Consider the following 20,555-nt stretch of genomic DNA (forward strand, 5'->3'; position numbering starts at 1 on the left):
TGATCAGCTTTTCTTTCTGACTTTCCTCAGTGGCCGATTTAATCGATCAATTCATTTTCAATGTAACTGAGCGCTTACACCAGCCTATCAAAGTCGTGTATTGAGGGATTACAGTATATTAAAAAATTGACAGAATGAGCCGATAATGAAATAAGCGTAGTCTCTGAAAACAATAACATCACCCCCCCAAGCTCGTTTTGATTTATGTTATATTTCTGCACTCGCCATCAACTTTCTCCCTCGCTGGCTTCCGTGCAAACTCTATCATGCCGATGGCGGCGACCCAGGAGCGCAACCTAATGACGGCCGGTGTCCCAAACGAGCCCCTTCGGAAGCATGCTAATAAATGCAAAGTGCCATAGAAGCACATAACAAACATGCCGCGTTTGATTGCATGTAAAGCCTCCAGCGTGCCCCCGTCACGCTTGATGAAGCGCTCGCAATATCCCCACTGCCTCACGGGGGTGCTAGGGAGAAGCACGCCAACCACCTGGGGCTTTGTCCTTCACGTGGAAAGAAAAAAATCTGCCCGGTTCAGTGGGATTTCAGATTTTACTGTATTTGTTATTCCTTGTTCATGTAAAACATTAATTCGCTATTTAAGAATGAGCTTTTATTAAAATAAGACAATATCTACAACAGAGATGTCAAACATTAGTATACAAAAAAACATAGGTATTATAGTAACCATCACCATCAAACACAAAGACTTACAACCTGTCCCCAAGTTTAAATATTTTGGAGCTGTCATTTCAGAAGAAGGATCAGAACCAGAAATCATGGCCAAGGTAGTTCAAACCACAGCTGCACGTGCCGGACTTCAACCCATCTGGAGGGACAAGAACATATCCAGTGAATTCAAAGATCAGACTCATGCAAGCGCTGGTTACCTCCATCTTCCACTACGCTGGCGAGACATGGACTCGCACAGCAAAACTGGAAAAGAAAATCCAGGCCATGGAGATCGATGCTACAAGAAACTTCGAGGCATCAACTACTTAGACCATGTGACAAACGAAACGGTGCGCAACACCATCACATGGCACATTGGACCCTATGAAGAGGCTTCAGTGGTATGGTCACGTCAGAAGATCATTAGGACTGTCCAAGAAAACTCTCCAGGGCACAGTCCAAGGGGGCAGGAGGAGAGGAAGACAAACAACATTAAGGAATGGACTGGTGCCAACTTTGGCACGACCCAAGAACAGGCCAGGGACCGTCAACAATGGAAAAAGCGTTCCAGAGTTGAGCCCTCATTGGAGCCCTGATGGCCCGTGTGGTTAAGGGATCTGTGTATTAGAGTAAAGTTCTAATGGATTTTTTTTTACATACTACTTTTGCTCATAAGATTTTTTTTAGACAAAAAAATAATTTACTTCAAATAATAAAAATGTATTACTAAAATTTAACTTTAATATTAGATAACTGCTCATTAAGGATTTTTTCAAAATTTCATTCAAAGATAAATGATTTAAAATAATATAAGTTTCTGGCTAGTTTATGTAACATTTTGCATATCAAAATGTGATTTAATAAAGATGTTGTAAAAAACAGGGAAGAGGCCCCAAAGACGGAATCCATTTTGAAGAAATTAAAAAAAAAAAAAAAAAAAAAAAAAAAATCACGATTCACTGAGAATTGTCCTTTTTTTCAACAGGACTTTGCCACAATCTTAACTTTTTACATTAACTTCAATTTTGATTTTTTTTTTTTTTTTTTTTTTTTTTTTTTTTTTAAGCACACTTTCAGTCCCTGTTTCTGCGGCTCATCTCCTTGTCTCTTTCTTTGTAATGGGCTCATTTTGTCTCTCCTCTCCTCACTCCCCCTCTCTTTTGTGAGTGTGAATAAAGCAGCTAATGGTGCATGGAAATGGTGGCGGAGCTGTCACGTCTAAAGACTCTATCTCTGCGTGGCAGGCAGACCATGAGATAAAAAAAAAATCCCTTTTCTTCCGATTCCTGCAAGGCCGTTTGATACCTTAATAACAAGTTTATCGAACTCAAGACCAGGGGTCGGTTTGCATTAGCGTTCACGCGTGTCTCCTTTTCCAGGTCTACATTCGCATCCTGGACAACGAGTGGAACGTGTACAGGCGCTACACCGAGTTCCGGGAGCTGCACAACCGACTCAGGTCGCAGTTCCCGCAGGTGGACGCTTTCAACTTCCCGCCCAAGAAAGCCATCGGGAACAAGGTAAGCTCTGCCATTGATAGGCCAGAATGCTTGGAAATTGTTTTTCCCTGGTAAAAACAATAGACCGTAGTGGTTCACGTCTTGTACTGTATATGATGGGGTTTCTCCCAGAGTCATGTGGTTGTCTAGAATAAACAAAATGGATATTTTAATTTAAGCATGACTTCAGAAGGCCGGAGTCCCCGAGGGGGGGTATGCCACCCTTGCACTTTTTAGCTAGAGCAATACAGTCAGTGACTGGCTTTTATTTGTTAGTTGTACATACGCCTCCCGACTTACGCAAAACGGTAGATCTGAATATTTTTTTCGTGATTTTAAAAAATATCCGGACATTTCTGTAAGTTATATTTGGTATTGTGCGCGCCTTTTTCCGAGTACAGGACATTACTGTAGTGCTTCTTTCCGCCGCTACTGCCGTGTGGCACCGCGAGAGGTCACCCAGCATACACCCCGAAAAAGAAATCCGGCTTGCTGGTTCGTGTGTAATCCTAACAACGTGTACTGTATTAATAGCGCGCTAAGAACTTTGACATTTTTATTGTTTAATATGTCGTTCAATATGGTTGGTGTAAAGTATAAACAAGAGGCGCGAGCCGTCTCATTTGAAATGAGAGTGGAATATGGAAACTTAATGCGGTTGAGAAAATGGTTGGATCGCTTTTTCTTTCGTCCACTCTCTACCACGGAGGAGGAGCTCTTGAAGCCCATCTTCCAAAAGTTAGTTACACTTTATTTATCTTTATGGAGCACATTATTATATTAAATGTTTAATTTTTAGTACAAAATAATACACGTTACTTATACAAGCCTGAAACATACAAAATGTAGCACTGAAGCAACTTGCGAACAAATTCAATTTACGAACGATCGTCCGGAACGCGTTTGTAGGTCAGGCATTGTCTGTACAATTCAGGTGCTTCCCTCCTTTACCATTTTAAGTTATTTGGTTAGGCATAATTCCTCTAGTCCCTTGGCCATATGCTGCTAGTTTCGTATTGGTTCTGTTACTTAATACATCTACCTTTTTGTTAGTTAGACCTTTAGCTTGTTTACTCCATACTTGCTCCAGTGCATTTAGGCTCACATTTTTCTATTTTAGGTTTAAAACTTGGCTAGCCTAGGCTCATAACTATATATATATATATATATATATATATATATATATATACACACATACAAAAGATTTTTCTATAGTGTGTTTTAGAGTGATAAAATTGCTAATTTGCTAATGAATTTTTAAGACTTAAGTTTTAGTTTAGAGGCATTCAAGAAAAAAATTGTATTGGGCCAGATATTGAACCCTGTGGTACTCCACGTTACAATCCTGTATTACAATATAAAAGTTCTTTTAAGGTGCAAATATTCCATAGTTTTGGTCTTTAGTGATAACTTTTCGCTCAGTGTTCCTATTATAGTATATGTTTTGCCTGTGAACTGATAGTTTAGTATATCTGATTGAAAACCTCTATGGCTGAAGCTGCAGTTGGGCTCAAAGGCCCGCAAACCTGAAGCGCCATATGGCCGACCCATCGTCGTGTCCTTGAAAGCTGTCCCCCCTGCCATTACACAGGTGGTTTGTGTCAATGATTGCTTTCCTGGGAGATTTTGCAGAAAAGGCCCACTCCTGCTTTGAAAAGACATTCAGAGGTTTGGGTTTGGCCATGTGCCCCAATTTCCAGTGGACAGAAACATTCATAAATATGTATATTTTTTTGGTCGTCCTTTCTCTTCTTCCCGCTACTGTTTTGTGCCAGTGTGCACACACAGAGTAAATCACCTCTGCCTTTGTTCGCCTCCGCCTCTTTTATTTTCATGTCAGACAATTTTACAAGCCCCTGTTGGCCTCTTTTGCTCACCTACACACTTTGCATGTGCTCTCGCTCGCTCTCTATTTTTTTTAACTCTTTACAAATAGATTCCCCCTGCACCCGCCAGAGCGACTCTTTGTCCCACCTTCTCATCCCTCACGTATCACACAGCAGTTTATTTCCCGAAAGGCTCAAATGTTTGAATGCGGACTGTTTTTCATTTTGTGCGCCTTCATCTTTTTTAGTAGGAATTGGTGAGTACTCTTGAAGGCGGTTTTGCAATCAGGCACTAGAAATTAGAAAATTACTGCGAAAGGGAAAACTATTTTGTTGTATAATTCTGAACATTTTACATATTTATTTTATTTAAATATGTAATTTAATTTAAAAAAATTGTTAAAAAGGGAAATATAATCACCTTTTTTACCCTTGTTTGTATTTTTTTTTATTTTAAGCATTATACATTATTCATTTTAATAAAATATGAAAATTACTTTTTAAAACCTATTAATTTTGCACATTTTGCATAAACTATGCGCACCCCAACTCTAAGCAGACTTATTAACAAATATGGCAAGAATTTCAAGCATCTACAAGCACTCCACCCAAAATTCAAACATTTAAGGATTTAAATGAGTTGTACAAACCCTGTAAAATGATCTAAAGGTCAGTGGAATATTTCCTTTTATCTTAAAAACAAAATAAATTATAATCTAAAAAAAAAAAAAAAATCAGTGGCCTCTACACATTATATATACCGGAAAATCGGACTATAGAGCGCACCAGATTTTAAGCCGCGCCTACCACATTTTGGGAGGAAAACCGATTTTGTGCATACACAAAGCCGCACCTGTATATTAGCCGCATGCGCCCACATTGAAAAAACGCAATACAAACACGAAATTAACCCATACCCGACACAGTTCAAATAACACACCCGGCAAAATGAATGGAAAATGATACCGGTACTTAAGATTTAATGCAGACCTGCAGAGTCCGGGTGCCTGTTGAAAGTAATCCAAGGAAAAAAGTGTATATTTCCAAAGGTAAGGGTGGGAAAAATATGTATCCACTATTGTCGGCCGTGTCCACAAACACGTCTCACCTTTACTCCACTTCCCATCAGCCCGTGTTTGCCCCGCCCCTTCTTTCTCATTTGCTCGTACAAAACATATGAGAATAAGTTTCTAAAATAAATACATTACAAAATATACAGTTGCAAATACATAATATCCATGGTTACACATATTTACAAAGAAAGACGGTACACCGAGAGAGTTTTCAAAGCTTTAATAATAATATTATAACTTTCATCCCAAACCGTGCCTGTGAAGGGTAGCAAAACGCTACTAGCAACACGCTCGCAACACAGTAAACAGCTCTGTTAAAAAAACATACTGAGCTTGTAGTAAGCACGGTAAACCGTCCTCATCTTCCTCCTTATAACTGACGTCATCAAAGTCGTCTTCCCTCAGTATGGGAAAGAGACTTAGTCATGTAGACGTCGTCCTACGCTCCCTTATTCAAAAACACACTAGCAACACGCTCGCAAAGTAAAGTTTACGTGCGGTAGCTCAGTTTCCTTCACTATCGGACTGCTCGATTGCGTTTAGCTTGAAAGTTGCGTCATGTGCCTTTCTTTTTGCAATTTGCATGATGAGGATATGTCTATGCTAATTTAACTTGTGCACAAGCTAAAAAGTTGCAGTCTAAATCTTACCTTTTGTACTCGAGCACCGCTGGCGACCGTTAGAAAAATAACATAAATTGGCCGCATCACTGAATAAGCCGGAGGGTTGAAAGTTTGGGGAAAAAGTAGCGGCTTATAGTCCGGAATTTACGGTATATTTCCAGATAACACAAGACTGAGGTTGCCAAGGGTTTCCCTTAGTACGTCGTAAGCCTGGTGGCCCACCAATCTTTTCTTGCTCCTTCCATACAAGTCAATATCCTTTTTTTGAAGTATTTTTTTAATTTATTACTCTGCTTAACTTTCTCCCGTCCGCTTGTTTCTCGTCCTTTACTCGCTCTCAGAACCGACGTCTTCACTAACTCGATTACGTTTCCTCACTGCTGTAAACGTGCGGCTGCTGCTCCGTCAGAGTGATTGACGGAGGAGAGCCACGGAAGGCGAAGTCGCCGAGCGGCTTCAGTCACGGGAGTCACGTCGGATCCTATAGAAACGTGTCCCCGCCCCTGACACTTTCGCGTCCTCCCTATAGACGACAGATTATCAGCGCTAAGACTTCTTGCGGGCGGCTGCCGCTGTAATCTGTCGGCTAGCGCGCTGTCAGGGATCGTCAGCGAGTAGGTATTATCGTTAAAAACGGTCACCGACTGACATTTTGATAGAAAAACAGAACATTTCGGGAATTAGACCAGGGGTGGACAAACTACGGCCCGCGGGCCACATGCGGCCAGTCAGACTCTTTCGTCCGGCCCGCCAAACAAAAATGGTCAAATTATCATGACGATATGTATTTTAGTGCATAAAGTACTCATAAAACAATCTTATTTCTGTCCCCTTGTGGGCCTACAACAAAATTATCTACTACAGAACTACAAAAAACTAAACAATTACTACAAAACTGAATATCAAATTTAGTGCTTAAAAAACGGGACTTAATACATTATTTTAAACAGAAAATACTAAAATACTGCAAAAATATTACTGCAGGAATCTTTCACCAGAAATACTACAGATATAAAACTACGGTAATATTGCAAAAATAATAAAGAGATACTACAAAAATACGTCATAAATATTAGACATTTAAAAATACTTCTACTGATATACTCAAAAAAATACCACCAGAGTATTGCTATAATAGAAAAATGCTACTCCAGAAATATTACAACATATATACTACGACAGAAATACTACAAAAATGCCACTACAGCAATATTATGATAAAAAATACAATGAACTACAGATATACTACAAGAATAATACTAAAAAATATTCCAAGAAAAATATAACAACAATAATACAAAAATTCTGCAAAAATAATTACTATGACATTACTACAGAATTACTGTAGAAAAACTAAAAATGCCACAATTGAAATATTACTACAGAAGTACTGCAGAAATATTGCAAAAATGCACCCCAAAAAAGGGATTACAAGTAAGTACCCGGAAACTAAACATGGGCGTAAAATGTTATTTTGCTTTTTTTGTGAGAATTTCAAAACAAATGTGATGAAACTCGTCTATTTTGAAATTTAATACGAAGAAATCTAACATGTAGATTCCTACATCTACATTTATTCATCAAGTAGCTTTCCGATACGGCCATGTTTTTTTTACCGAATGCGCCCCGCGACTCCAAATAGTTGCCCACCCCTGAACAAGACGAATGAATGAAAAATTCGATATTCCGCATAGGCCCGTTCAAAACGCCATATTCAAGCTTCACTGAGCCAATAATGTTTACGTCCTAATTAGGCTTATTATGATATTACGAATCCAATTATAACTTTTAATTGTCCATTTCATTCTCATTAGTTCAGTCTGACAATTTAGTGCCTTAGAAGTACTGAACCTCGCTACTTTTCACCGATCAGCTCGTCAACAAATTATTGAACCAATTATAAAAGTTAAGACTCAAGCTTCTCTTTATTGTTATTAACATAAAATGCTAATACATTTTTTTTAAATAATCATAGTTAAGATTTTTTTTGTAACAATTCTTTGAATAAAGAAACGGAAAAGCAAGCCTCTGGATAAATGTCACTCTCAGCAATAGTCGACTGGTAATTATGAATCATGGCCAAAACAGTGCAGTTCACTTGGGGCTGGCCACAATGGGCATGCTATAAAGGCCCAAACCGGAAAACGACTGCGCTCTGCCGGCCCTTTTTCTTAGTAATAGTCGACAGGCGATGATTGATTATGGTCGAAACAGTTTCATTTTAGGCCAGCCAGATCGGTACGCCACCCAACAAAAATGCCTTCCTGTTGGTCTATGCTCACAGAAATCATGAATTGTGGCTGCACAAGTGCAGTTCATTTTAGGCAGATATATAGTGACTGAAGAAAAAAAACCCCTGCCAGGCCTGACAAAGGTGTGCTCTGCTGTAACCGCTCAAGATTAATGGATCGCAGCCGCACCAGTGCAGTTCACGTTTTGGTGGAAAGAAAGGACTGCCTGGCCCGACAAATAGAATCGCTCTGTCTGCAGCCACTTGCAGCAATATAGGGAAAATGGACCATGGAATATTTTCAACCTGCGCTGCACTGAGGCCGCAAAGTAAAAATAAAAAGAATAATTGCTGGTCATACTGTCTGATAATATACTTTACTTTATATAGTTCCTTGTCTTCAACGTTTTTGAACGTCATACGGTCTCTAAACAGCACAGACACGTTTCACACAAACATACTAAGTCTCTCCCGAGATAAGGCGTAATTCGAACAAATGGCACGCCATTATCATCAGGGTCTTTTAAGAGCAAAACCCCAGAACACGTGTCTGCGTCATCGCGGTAATGGCAGCCGGGTGAATAGGGAAAGACCTTTTGTTAAACCGGGCCTTGTGACTTAGAGCACGCGTGTTGATATTAATGGAGGGGTTCTAATAGCTGGTGCCATTAGGGGGTGTGATGGGTGTCACGTTTTATCCTGATACGATGTTAGCATTGCAACCTAACAGAATTGCTGTTAAAAGAAGTAATACTACAATTTCTTAAGTTGCCCAAATATCTGAGATCCCAACATAACATTACATTCTTTTTTTTTGCAGTTAGTCATTAAAATAATCACGCAATATATATATATTTTCCCCTTATGTAACGAAATAAATTCTAAATTCAGTGACTAAAATGATTATGCTCGAATATTCTTTTTCTTTAGTAAATACACAATTGTCTTGAATTTCTCAAATTTGGGTTTCTGAATGTCCTTAGGGAGCTGGAAATACCAACATATAAAACATTTTTCTACAATTGAAAATTACTAAATGAATGCATAATTTTAAATATGTTTTTACCCATTGTAATTTATAACAGGTGGTTTTTGTTTGAAATTGCAATTTTTATTCTTGAAACATTAATGCAGTTAGGTGCCGGAAAAACAGCAGAGAACTGAATGTATTGCACGTGTTACTGTTTTGTAATTTGTCGCTATTTCCTCAGTAGATAGTGTGTTGAAAGATATTCTGCAATCCATTATCCTCGTTGCATAGTGCTGCTAGTGGGGGCTGGCAGAGCCTATTTCTGTCGGGCATGCGGCTCTTTTCTGCCGTTCTGGCCATCAAAAGGTGAACTGCACTCATGGGCCTGTGCTCCATTAGCTCCGATCACATATTTCTGGGGACCGGCTTGGAACATACTATTGTTGGGCCTAGTGGCTCTTATTTATACGGTTACTGTAGTCCTGCTTAAAATGAAATGCGCAGTTTTGGCTGCAATCCATTTTCCTCAGGTGACTATTTCTAAAAAACCGAGGCCGAGAGAGAAATTTGTGTTATGCAAGTTGACTTTTTTTTTTGTTTCTGCCTAAAATGAACAGTAACCACATGACCGCGACTATTGCTGAGAGAGGGGGGGGCGCACATCAAAACAAGGGAGGGCTTCTTTGTGAATTTTTGCATATTGTGGGGCGTTGCGGTCCCCACAAGACACAAATTCGGTTCAGTGACAGAGAAAATAGAGAAGCACTTAATTTGTTGCACATCTTCAACCAATATATATATAAGTTAATAACTTTATTACTTCAAAATCACTCTTTTATGTTCATCGCTTGAAATGATTTTGTTCTATAAGATTTCCCCAAAATCTTTTTAATGTCCATGTGTAAAATTTCTCTTTAAAAACACATATCTTAATCACATTTGGCTGTTGTTTGTTTTGGTTAACCCCATTGAGCAAAGCCTGCAGAGGAAGCGATCAGTCAATCCCAGTCCTCATTGAAGCTTCAATTAAAAAAAAAAGTGCGGATGCCGCCTTGTTTAAGCAGGATCACCGTTAGCACGCTGATTGCAATTACCGTTGCCTATTGACAAAATAAAAGAGCTGATTACTTAAGTACGCCAGGGCGCCTATAAATAAAAATCACCCTGGTAGAGCTTTTCAGCACCGGATTACGCAAGAGCTCTGAAAATGAATACGCTTTTACGCCGCCGTCATTTGTGCCGCCCCGATGAATTCATCGGAAAACTACAAAGTGAATTATTAAGCCATTTTAGCGTGTTGTTTTCATTTATAATGCAGCACACGTGTTTCACACGTTTTTTTTTTCAACGGCCACGTTCTAAAGTTCTCGTACGAGTGTTCCTGGATCCCTTGTGATGTTTAATGCATGACCGGGTGGGGACCTGCGTGCCGTAGTTTGGACCACGGGTTCGAAACACCGGTGAGGGGGAAGTTTTGTTCTTCGGTTAAGGGGGCTTGCCTCCGCATCGCATGCTCAATATTCCCAAAAAGACGGCAAAATCCGTTGTTGATAGGTATTTTTTGACAAGGGATGAGTATGTATTGATATGAGGTATCATACATGTACCTGGTCACATTTAAAAGTATTTGTATTTGCAATGGCTAACGATACTAGTATTAGCTGCTGCTTTATAGCTCAGGGGTTGGCAACCCAAAATGTTGAAAGAGCCATATTTGGAGCCGCCAAAAATAAAAGCTTGATATAAAAGCCTCATAAGGAATGCAAAACGTACTGTATATATATGTACTGTATATATCTTTATACATTGAAAAACGTTTCAATTGTTTTTATGTTTGGCCTCGTACAAAACCAACATTTTCCATTATCAAACAATTTGGAAAAAGCTCTAAGGAGCCACTAGGGAGCGCCAAAGAACTGCATGTAGCAATCTTTTCAATGATTTTTTTTCTTATTAAGTAGTATTTTCTTTGAAATAAATTTCACTTTTAGTTTAAAAATGTGTATATATATATATATATATATATATAGTTACACAAAAAAGATGCTGAATTTAACTTTCATCAAAACAATAAAATGTGAAAGAAAATGAATTCATTTTATTATTTCTTGAATAATCATGTTTTAAAATAGTCCAACAGTTAAAGTTTTAACTAAGTTCAATGTTCAAATAAAAATAGGGATAATGAGTCCGAAATCCAAATACTTGTTAAAGTGGTTTTGAAAATATTTATTGGAAAATTATTTCATTTAATTCCTGATAATAAAAAAAAAGTAAAATAAGAAAAATAGGGACAGTGTGTATTATTTCACGACTATATGTCACTGTATGGTGGAGTGCAACCAACGACGAGTGCTAAAAACACAAGGAACAATGAAAACTGCAGAGATTATTTTCATACTATTATATTCTTTACAATTTATTTCAATGAAGGATTTTTTATTTAGTAAAATTGTACTTAAAATGCTATTTAAACTTCAAATAAAGTTTAAATAGATATAAATAAATGCAACTTAGCGAGGGTAGCGATTCATATGCCTTTTTTGTGCTTCTTGATAATAGCAAGTTTCGTTTCAACACCATATTTAACATTAAGTTACCCTAGATGTGAAAAAAAAAGCTGAATCGGTATTTAGTCTGTGGTCTTTGCAGCCCTTTGAGACTCCTTGTGATTAAGGGCGTCACAAATAAACATGACTTGACAATAAGAAAAAAAAATCCCTCGTAAACCTTCTTTTTAGCAAATACTTTTGCCCCACTAATAGATTTCTTGTATAGTTTGCAGCTTCAAAAAGGTAACAAGCTAATGTTTTGCTATTGCCGTGATGATGCACTGTTTTTGTTCACACATCAGGCCGGTCGATTTTATTTAAAAAAAAAAAGAAGATCTTAAGCTATGTGTGCTCATTGAGTAAATCACAAATTCCTGGTGGATCACAGAGGTCATACTGGTAGACCACTGAAAAGTGTATACTGTGCACTGTATTTGTTGGGATACGCTGCTATTTAGTGGTCAAATGGAGCACGTGAGCATGAACGTCAATGCTGCTTGTGCTGCAGTAACAAATTGGAGAACTTCAAATTTTGTCAATGAAAGGTGTAATTTATTCCAATTACATATGTTTTTAAAATGGTATTGATTTTTTACTTACGATGACATGTAATAGTTACATTGATGTATTATAAAATGTATAACAATGAGGTTTATCAAAATGCCTAACAAATCCACAAAGAAAAAATAATGTGAAATGATTTACTATTGAAGTATATGTTGGAATTTTGAATATAAACCATGACTATATGTACCATATTTTTAAAACTATAGGGCGCAGTTTCTGTATGGTTCTATTTCTGTTTTTAATACTACAGGAGGCGCACCGGCACGATAGGGGGCGGGGTGCCCTCGGCTAGCATGAAAGGTTTCCCCTCGCGCATACAAGGTGTTAATGCTTCGCTGTTCTATTAAATTTCCCCAAAATGTAGATACAAACACGTTTTAGTAACGTTTGCGCGAGGGAGGACATTTCATGTGGATGGGTCATTTTTCGGCACAACACAGATAAGCATTCAAGTGTGTGTATTTAAAAGTACAGCGGTAGCAAAACTAACTGGTATATTTAAGTATTGACTACAATGTAAAACACACGGATAAAAACTTGAAGTACCTTTTTTAGCTTCCTTCACTTGCGAACCTTCGATTCATTAATCTTCAAATCTCTTGTGGCGGCTCGGTTTCTATTTTCTTTCGCATTGCGTAGGGATCAACACACCATTGCGGAATAAAACACAGAAAGCATTCAATGAAGGGAAAATAAGATTTTGGATATAATTCATATTCCGGGAGACCACTCTCTTCAGCCTCCAATAGCACAATAAATTTCAAATTGCTAGATACGCTTTGGCATTAGCATCCATGAGTACTTCTGCTAACAATGCGTTGCGTTTGACATCACGCAATCTCTCCCGCGCGAAATGGCAATCAAACAAAAGACGCATAGAAGTTGCATTTAGTTGGAACTGTGAAATATCTCACACAAACAGATTTGACTCAAAAATGTGGTTACATATGACTTGGTCTAGCCAAGGTTTGAACTTCCCAGTCTTGGGGAGGGCGCCCAATCCTAAGGCCACCGAGCCTGTCCACTGCATTACACGAGAAACAGGGCGCATGGCACGATAGGGTGCCCTTCTCAATTTGATGAGAATTGGAGCCTTTTATGTGCGCCTTATGATCGTGAAAATTTAGTACTGGATTGGTCTAGATCAGGGGTCGGCAACCTATGACTCGCGAGGGGTTAACCAGTGGCATGCGAGCGCATGGCAAAATAATAATGATTATACTTTAAAAATGCGCATTTTTACGTGAAATTTAGACATTTTGAGTTGCACACCGTGTTATATAGAGGCTTCTTTGCTTCGTGCGTGAGTGTGTGTTTGCGCGGTGCCTCGCAGAGGAGAGATCCGCGTTTCAACCCAGCCAACGAAACACATGCGCGCGATAAATGAACAAATCATGACTGCTCCTGGAGCGAAAACATTGCGTTCTTTCCAGCCAGTGCAGACAGATGACTGGGGCTTTGCGCAAAAAATGACCGTGCTGTTTTGTGCATTATGCCCCGAGAGCGTTGTACCTCGCGTATCAAGTGATAAACGTTATTACGAGATGAAACATGAACATGAATCCAAGGATGAGTCCGACATGGCGGAGACATGAAAACGCGCTGTGTCCAGGTACGGCAAACAAACACAGACCCTGAAGAGCTTTGTCACTGCTTAAAAACACCACCACTGAAGCAAGTTATCACATAAACCATTTACTGATGGCGAATATTTTAAAGAAGCGTTTGTGTGTGTGTGCCTTCTGCTTTGCTGCTGTTATTTCAAGTTTTTATATTTTCTACAACAAGATATCATTGATTAATGCTATGGTAGCATCCTATAGCATGTTTTTGATTGCAGTTCATTGTTGATGAAAAATGGTTAATTCTTGTGGCAAAAAGTTAAAGTCATAGATGGCTACAGGCCTTTCCACTTGTTATTCACATTCCTTTTTTAGTTGATTGATGAACACGAATAGGGGAGGGGGTCAGTTATACCAGTATTTTTCAACTAGTGTGCCGGGGCACACTAGTGTGCCGTGAGACCTTGTCGAGTGTGCCGCTGGAATTTGCCCAATTTTATCTATCAAAAAAAATCAGGCCATTATTCAGTATTTTTGCTATCTTCAGACGAGGAACTGTAATAGTCATCATTATCAGTAGGTGGTGGCAGTAGATTTTTATATACTTTTTATGTACTAATTATCTGCTCTCGAGGTAGCTCAGTACATTTAATAACTTAATTTGTTTAACAAAGCGGTTTAAGATTGCACTGTAATAAATAAAAACATAAAGCACATCATTCTTTTTTATTTTAAGTATTGTTTACTTCTTTATATATACTAATTATCTGCTTATGTGGTAGTACAGTGAAATATCTGACAACTTCATTTTCAAACATTTTCGACGGACGGTGTGCCTCGGAACTTTTTCATGAATAAAAGTGTACCTTGGTTCAAAAAGGCTTGAAAAACACTGAGTTATACGATTAAAATGTCTATCCATTTTGTATATTTGGATTGTTGTAAAAAGACAGCTCTGTTGGATATTAAAAAAAATGTTGAGCGAGTCATTGATTTTGGTGTGGCGCACTGATTTACAAGGACATTTGAAAGTGGCACTCCACACTGAAAAGGTTTCTGACCCCTGGTCTAGATTGATTACAGGGAATTTAATCTTTACCGATTAATCTAACTCCACTAGATTAGCACAGTTTTCTCACAATATTTACACTGGAGAAAACCTTTGGCAACAAAAAAAGATTCAAATTGAGTCATGGAGGTGACACTAATTACATTTCGACTGTTGTATAAAATGTTATTTATTTTTGATTCATTTAAGAGTGCATTGAGAAATATCGTGCTTTCAATTCCACTCATTGGGTCAATGTTTTTAAATGCTAAAAAGCTCTTTAATTTTTTGTGGCTGGGTAGATCATTTTGAGCGAGTCATTTTGTAAATTGCTCGCATGCTGAAAAAGTATGAGAACCCCTGATTTACAGCCTCTACTTACCTGCACTCAACTCCAGATGACTTGCATCATAAATGGAGCAGTCAAAGCGTGTTTAGTTTCTTGAGAGCAACAAACATGTGGAGCCTTCCGCTCACATACGTGATTTGACGTCACGTCAGACGGAATTAGGCCTTCCTATGTTATAAACATACTTGAGCAGGGGCGGGCAAACTACTGCGAGCCCGCTATAAGATCATGCTCAAAATACAATGACAATATATATAATAAAAAGTAGTTTTCTTTTGTGCCAGCTTGTCCTTTAGGGGTCATCTACAGAAACACTACTACAGAAATACTACAAAACGAGATATGAAATTTAGTGTCTAAAAACATGGAATTGATCGATAATTTCGCTTTCATTCTAAAAAGAAAAATATTTACAAATACTACTACAGTAATGTTCTAATACAAAACTTCTGCAACAGTTATACAACTACAGTGTTACTACAAAACTAACTATCTAGTTTAGTTCTTATAACTGATGTACAGTATATACATATCTACATATATACATATGATTAGTGCTTGAAAGAGGGAATTAGTACATTATTTTGCTAAAGTTATACTGTACAAATACTACAGAAATACTGTGAAAATAAAACTATAGTTGAGAAATACTACTACACAATACAGAAATACAGTTGTACTACATAACTAAATATCAAAATGCTTAACAGGACCTCCTATTACATTGCTTTCATTCTAAATAGAAAAAAACATCCTACTGGAAATACTATCACGGTAGTACTAATAATACAAAGATACTGCAAAAGTATTATTGCAGGAGTACAAAAGCAATTCTACAAAAATCCCACTAGAGATACAGTACAGAAATACTATAATAAATACTACAAAACTACAGGTAAATATTAAATTTAGTGCTTAAAACGGGGACCTAATACATTATTTTGCTTTAATTGTAAGTGTTGATGAGACTAATTTTATTAAAATCAAATATAAAAAGAAATATAAAAGTAGCTGTCAGCATGTATATAAGAAAATGTGGATGGGTCTCCAGGACCTGCCTCTCAGTCACATTTTTGTAACCGGCCACTCAAAAGGTTTGCCCAAACCTGTTGTAGAAGCGCCTACTTCCCCGGCCCCGAATGGAGGGGTCACTATGTCCATTAGGGTCCTGACTGGGTTGACGTCCGTGAAAGCAGTCGGGGCATCCCTGTCATGTGTCGCCCGAGCATGAAAACCGCGCTGGCGTGCGCAAGCTAATCTGACACATCAGATTTGCGCTAGCGGCGCTCTCGCTCGTCTCCTCACTCGCGCTGACAGTAGGCGTGCTCAAACTTTTTTGCTGTCTTCCTGGCCGAGGTGATGAAGGATTTGAGGTGTTTGCTACGCTGCAAGAGCTCAAGTTAAACAAATCTAATTGGTACCGTATTTTCCGAACTAAAAGGCGAACCGGATTATTATTATTATTTTTGACTATAACGTACACGGAATTTAAACAACAGTAAAGGTGAGTGGTATAAATATTTATAAATAAGAACAGCATTTGTGCATTGACTGATCAGTCAGAATATATCGCTAATCACAACTACATAACATTGGGAGTTGAACCCAGATAGCGACAGGGAGAGGGCTAAATCCTGTCCTCTAGACCACTAGGGGTAAAGATGACACATGAAAAAGCCATTAGGTTTTATATCTATCACACTGTTTATATTCATGTAAAAGAGAAGAAAGTTAGAGAATGGAGAAAACAGAAAGTTATCCTGAAAGATAGAAACGCAAAAAAAGATTGATGAATCAGACTTTGAAGGACATTAAATATATACATTGTAAATTGGTATTGTGTCCATAATTTATGATGTCAATGATTTTAATCATGGCTGCACTTAAAATGCTTGGTTTCGGCTGAGAAAAAGTTAAACGTTTTAAACCGATTTTGAATGACATTGTTTTCTTCAATCTCGCACATTCATATCTGGTTCGGTCACTACAAATAGCATCATAATGCGATAAGACCTAATGCCTTTTAATGTACCATCTATGTCCTTGGTGGCCTTGTGGTAAAGATTTGGTAATCTCACCGTTGCTAACCCGGTTCGACCCCCATTGCCACGATTGTTAAGCAATTGTGTTCAGTGATATTTTTCAACATATAATTGCACACATATGGTAATATATACAGATAAAATTGGATAGCTATACCGTTGGAAGGAACACCGGATTATAAGGCGTACATTTAAATTTCTGGCCAATTTGGAGGTTTTAGGTGCGCCTTATAGCCCGTAAAATACTGTATATATGTATGTATTACTACTATTAATCCCTTGTTTATCGAGGTTGATGGAGACCAAAACCTTTGAGGAAATGTTCCAAGAAGAATAGTTCGATAAAATTTCCACTTATTGCTACTCAAGTATTCTGTTGTCACGGTTATGTCCTTTTTTGCAGCCTATTGTAGCTTTTTGTTTTTATTCTTCCTTTCAACGTAAATACCTGCAAGGTGAATGACGTCTTTATGTTTAGGATTTATTCACGTGCCACGTCCTGCTCTTTGAAGATTGTCTTTTAAGTCAGCCCAACCAAACGTCCTTGGGATTTGGACTTGACATCAAAAGCAAAGCTGTAGTTTCAATTTCCATTCTACTAACACGAGCTGTTTGTCCCCGTAAAACAGTGCTCTGGCCAAGCTTTGTTGTCAAACTACGATTAGCCATGCTAGCTGCGGCCATGTGGCGCCAAGCCGCCTGCGGCACTTTATGCCACGAAGGACTTGCTGTTGTACATGTGTTTACTTTTTTTCACATCCACAAAATAACGATCACTAGTGCGGCGGTCAGCAAAACTTATTTTCAGCTGGAAACCCTACAAATGATTTAAAACCTAGTAATTAGGCTAGGGGCATGTTAGCAGACAGGCCAGATTTAGCAAACTGAATATGTGTAAGTGCCGACCAATCAGCCTGGCATTCTTTGAACACTCTTCAATAAATTCATTCTTCATGAAAGGTTTGATGTGCTTGGCAATCATCGTTGCAACTTTGTAGCTTACCTATTTTCATTTGACATGCAGAGTCTCGAGAAAAGCCTAGAGAACCTTAATATTAAGGCGAAACCCTAGTCTGATACCTTATCACCTGGACACCCTAAAAAGGCTTTAAAACCATAATTATAACAAGTCATGTTTAGGACCAAACCCAAGTTCTAAACCATTGAATTGCTTTGAAACCATAAAATCAAAGCCAAACTAGTTGGAAAACGCTAAAATCCTAGGAAGGCTTTAAAACTAATAAAGTGGCCTAGTTAAAACCCTTCCCGGAAGCCCTTGATAAGATTTAACACCATTATAAGCAGGCTAAGCCCTAGTTAAAAACCCTAGCTGGAGACCCTAGAAAGGATTTAAAACCCCAGTGTCAAGATCAGACCTAGGTTGTAAACCCAAGAAAAGATTTTAAACTCTTAATATCAATCCCAAAGAATAGTTCAACATCCGAGGTGGAAAACCTAGAAATGTTATAAAACCCTAACGTCAAACCCAAGAAATGACTTTAAAAGCTTAGATAGCAACCCTATATGGACACCCTAAATGAAGGCTGCCTACAGACTAGGAATTTGGATTCAAACGCTTCCCGGCGCTGTGTGTGTGTCTGAAGGACGCCAAGTTTGTGGAGGAGCGCCGCAAGCATCTGCAGTGTTACCTTCGAATGGTCATGAACAAAGTCATCCAGACGCTGCCGGAATTCGCCGCCCGGCCCACCAAGGAGACCCTGCTGTCCCTGCTGCCTTTCTGCCTGTAAGTGAGCGCACACACACAACTGCAAAGTCAACTTCTTCCCTGCCATTGACGGCTAAAGACGTCACAGATATTGATACAATCGATGCCACTGACTGCTTTGTATGTCAATGGCAGTGAATGAATTGAGCACACTTCTCTTGATGTCCTCTCTCTAGGGGGAGGAACCCAAACCAAAAAAAAAACAGGCCAGTAGGATGCTAATTAAAATCAATATCCCATCGCAAAAAAAATTAAAATAAGAGCTAGCGATTAAAGTGAACGCAAGGCACTATTATTATCCAGTCGAAAAGAAGTGGGCCCAGAGGCCCCGCTAAACGAGTCCGAGCACACGAGTCTCGTTAGCTACTCCCGAAGAGAGACTCTGTAATCATCTTCTTCATTTTTTCAAACTGAAATAAAAATGTACCGGGGAATGCAAAAAAAAAAAGATTTGATTTCTTCATTTTTTTGTAAGTTACTATATTGTAAAATATATATTTCCCTGTAGTAACTCACAAGCCGATAGTTTGTTGATAAAATTAAGAAAAAAGAAACGGTAACCTGCTGGAGACTGTTACCTAAGATATGCTTCAGCGTGTTTGGCAGGAGCTGGATTACTTGAAGTATGCCATGTCTCAGGAGGTGCGCATGTTGAACATTTGTGAAATCCTTCACATAATCTGCATGCTTTTGAATTTCTATTTCAGATTTAGAGCAATAAATATTATCTCCAACATTAATACTTTTAAATTTCGTTTGCTGCTAATTTCTGTGATATTTATATCTCAAAGGATATCAAATTTTTTTCAATGCCCTGTGTAAAATGATGAAGATATGCTACTCCTAAGCTTTAGTAGGCTGAAATTGAAGCTATTATTTTTATCTTAACCCTATTGGAAGAGTAATTTGCAGTTTTTTTTAAGGAAAAAACAGGGTACTCGTTATGTTTAACTAAGCGACGTAGCCCCACGGTGCGGAGGTCCAGGGTTCAAGTCCAGTTACAGCTGCCTCCCCATGTATAGTTTGCATGTTCTCCCTGTGCCAGTGTGGGTTTCCTCCGGTTATGCCAGGTTAATCGGCTGGTCCAAATTGTCCATATGTGTGAACAAGTGAGTGAGTTGTCTGTCAGTTCAGGGTGTGTCCCCTGCCCACTGCCCGATGTTAGCTGGGATGGGCTCCAGCACCCCCATAACTCTAGTGAGGATAAGCCGCACAGAAAATGGATGGGTGGATGTTTAACTATCCATCCAGCCATTATCTGCACCGCTTATCCTCAGTAGGGTCGCGGTGGTGCTGGAGCCCATCCCAGCTGTCTTCGGGTAGTGGGCAGGGGACACCCTGAAGCGGTTGCCAGCCAGTTGCAGGGCACACAGGGATGGACAACTCACTCGCTCCTTCACACTTCGGGACAATTTGGACTGGCCAATTAACCTGACATACATGTTTTTGGGATGTGGGAGGAAACCGGAGTGCCCGGAGGAAACCCAAGCAAGCACGGGGAGAACATGCAAACACCACACAGGAGGTTCGATTTCATGACCTTAGAACTGTGCCGCACACGCGCTAACCACTGCCCCGCCGTGCTGCCCGATTCTGTACTAATATGACAAAAATAATACTGTACTTAGAATGAGTAAAATAATCTGGAATGTTATGCAAAATATACACAAAAACATCATACTTAAAGTTAGCAACACTTTCTAATCTCTGCTATTCTGTAAATATTTTGACCAGTTATTTAAGGGTTAGAAAGTATAGTTAAACTTATTCCAACATAAATTTTAAAAAAAATTGCAATTTTATAATTTCAATCATG

General features: G+C 38.7%; 1 protein-coding gene and 1 long non-coding RNA gene across 3 annotated transcripts in view; one reads left to right on the forward strand and one right to left on the reverse strand.

Moving 5' to 3' along the window:
- The window catches only part of snx29 (sorting nexin 29), a 106,201-nt gene that overhangs the window by 83,055 nt on the left and 2,591 nt on the right, over positions 1-20,555 (forward strand). The window contains exons 19-20 of one of the 2 annotated variants that reach the window (XM_088323376.1): positions 2,052-2,192; positions 3,670-3,840. In XM_088323376.1, coding sequence (XP_088179502.1) covers positions 2,052-2,192; positions 3,670-3,825 — 297 coding nt within the window. In that variant the 3' untranslated portion in view covers positions 3,826-3,840. Of the gene's footprint in view, positions 1-2,051; positions 2,193-3,669; positions 3,841-18,617; positions 18,758-20,555 lie in introns of those variants that run through there. The other variant, XM_088323375.1, reaches the window with a different exon arrangement.
- Positions 599-20,555, reverse strand: part of LOC148347455 (uncharacterized) — a 46,821-nt gene continuing 26,864 nt past the window's right edge. The window contains exons 4-6 of the long non-coding RNA XR_015847946.1: positions 18,663-18,755; positions 12,559-12,635; positions 599-829 (exon numbers count right to left, since the gene is read on the reverse strand). This is a non-coding gene — a long non-coding RNA (uncharacterized LOC148347455). The remainder of the gene's footprint in view (positions 830-12,558; positions 12,636-18,662; positions 18,756-20,555) is intronic.

Source organism: Urocampus carinirostris, chromosome 19 (genome assembly GCF_059441175.1).
Source record: "Urocampus carinirostris isolate Australia breed hairy pipefish chromosome 19, RoL_Ucar_1.0, whole genome shotgun sequence".
NCBI lineage: Eukaryota > Metazoa > Chordata > Actinopteri > Syngnathiformes > Syngnathidae > Urocampus > Urocampus carinirostris.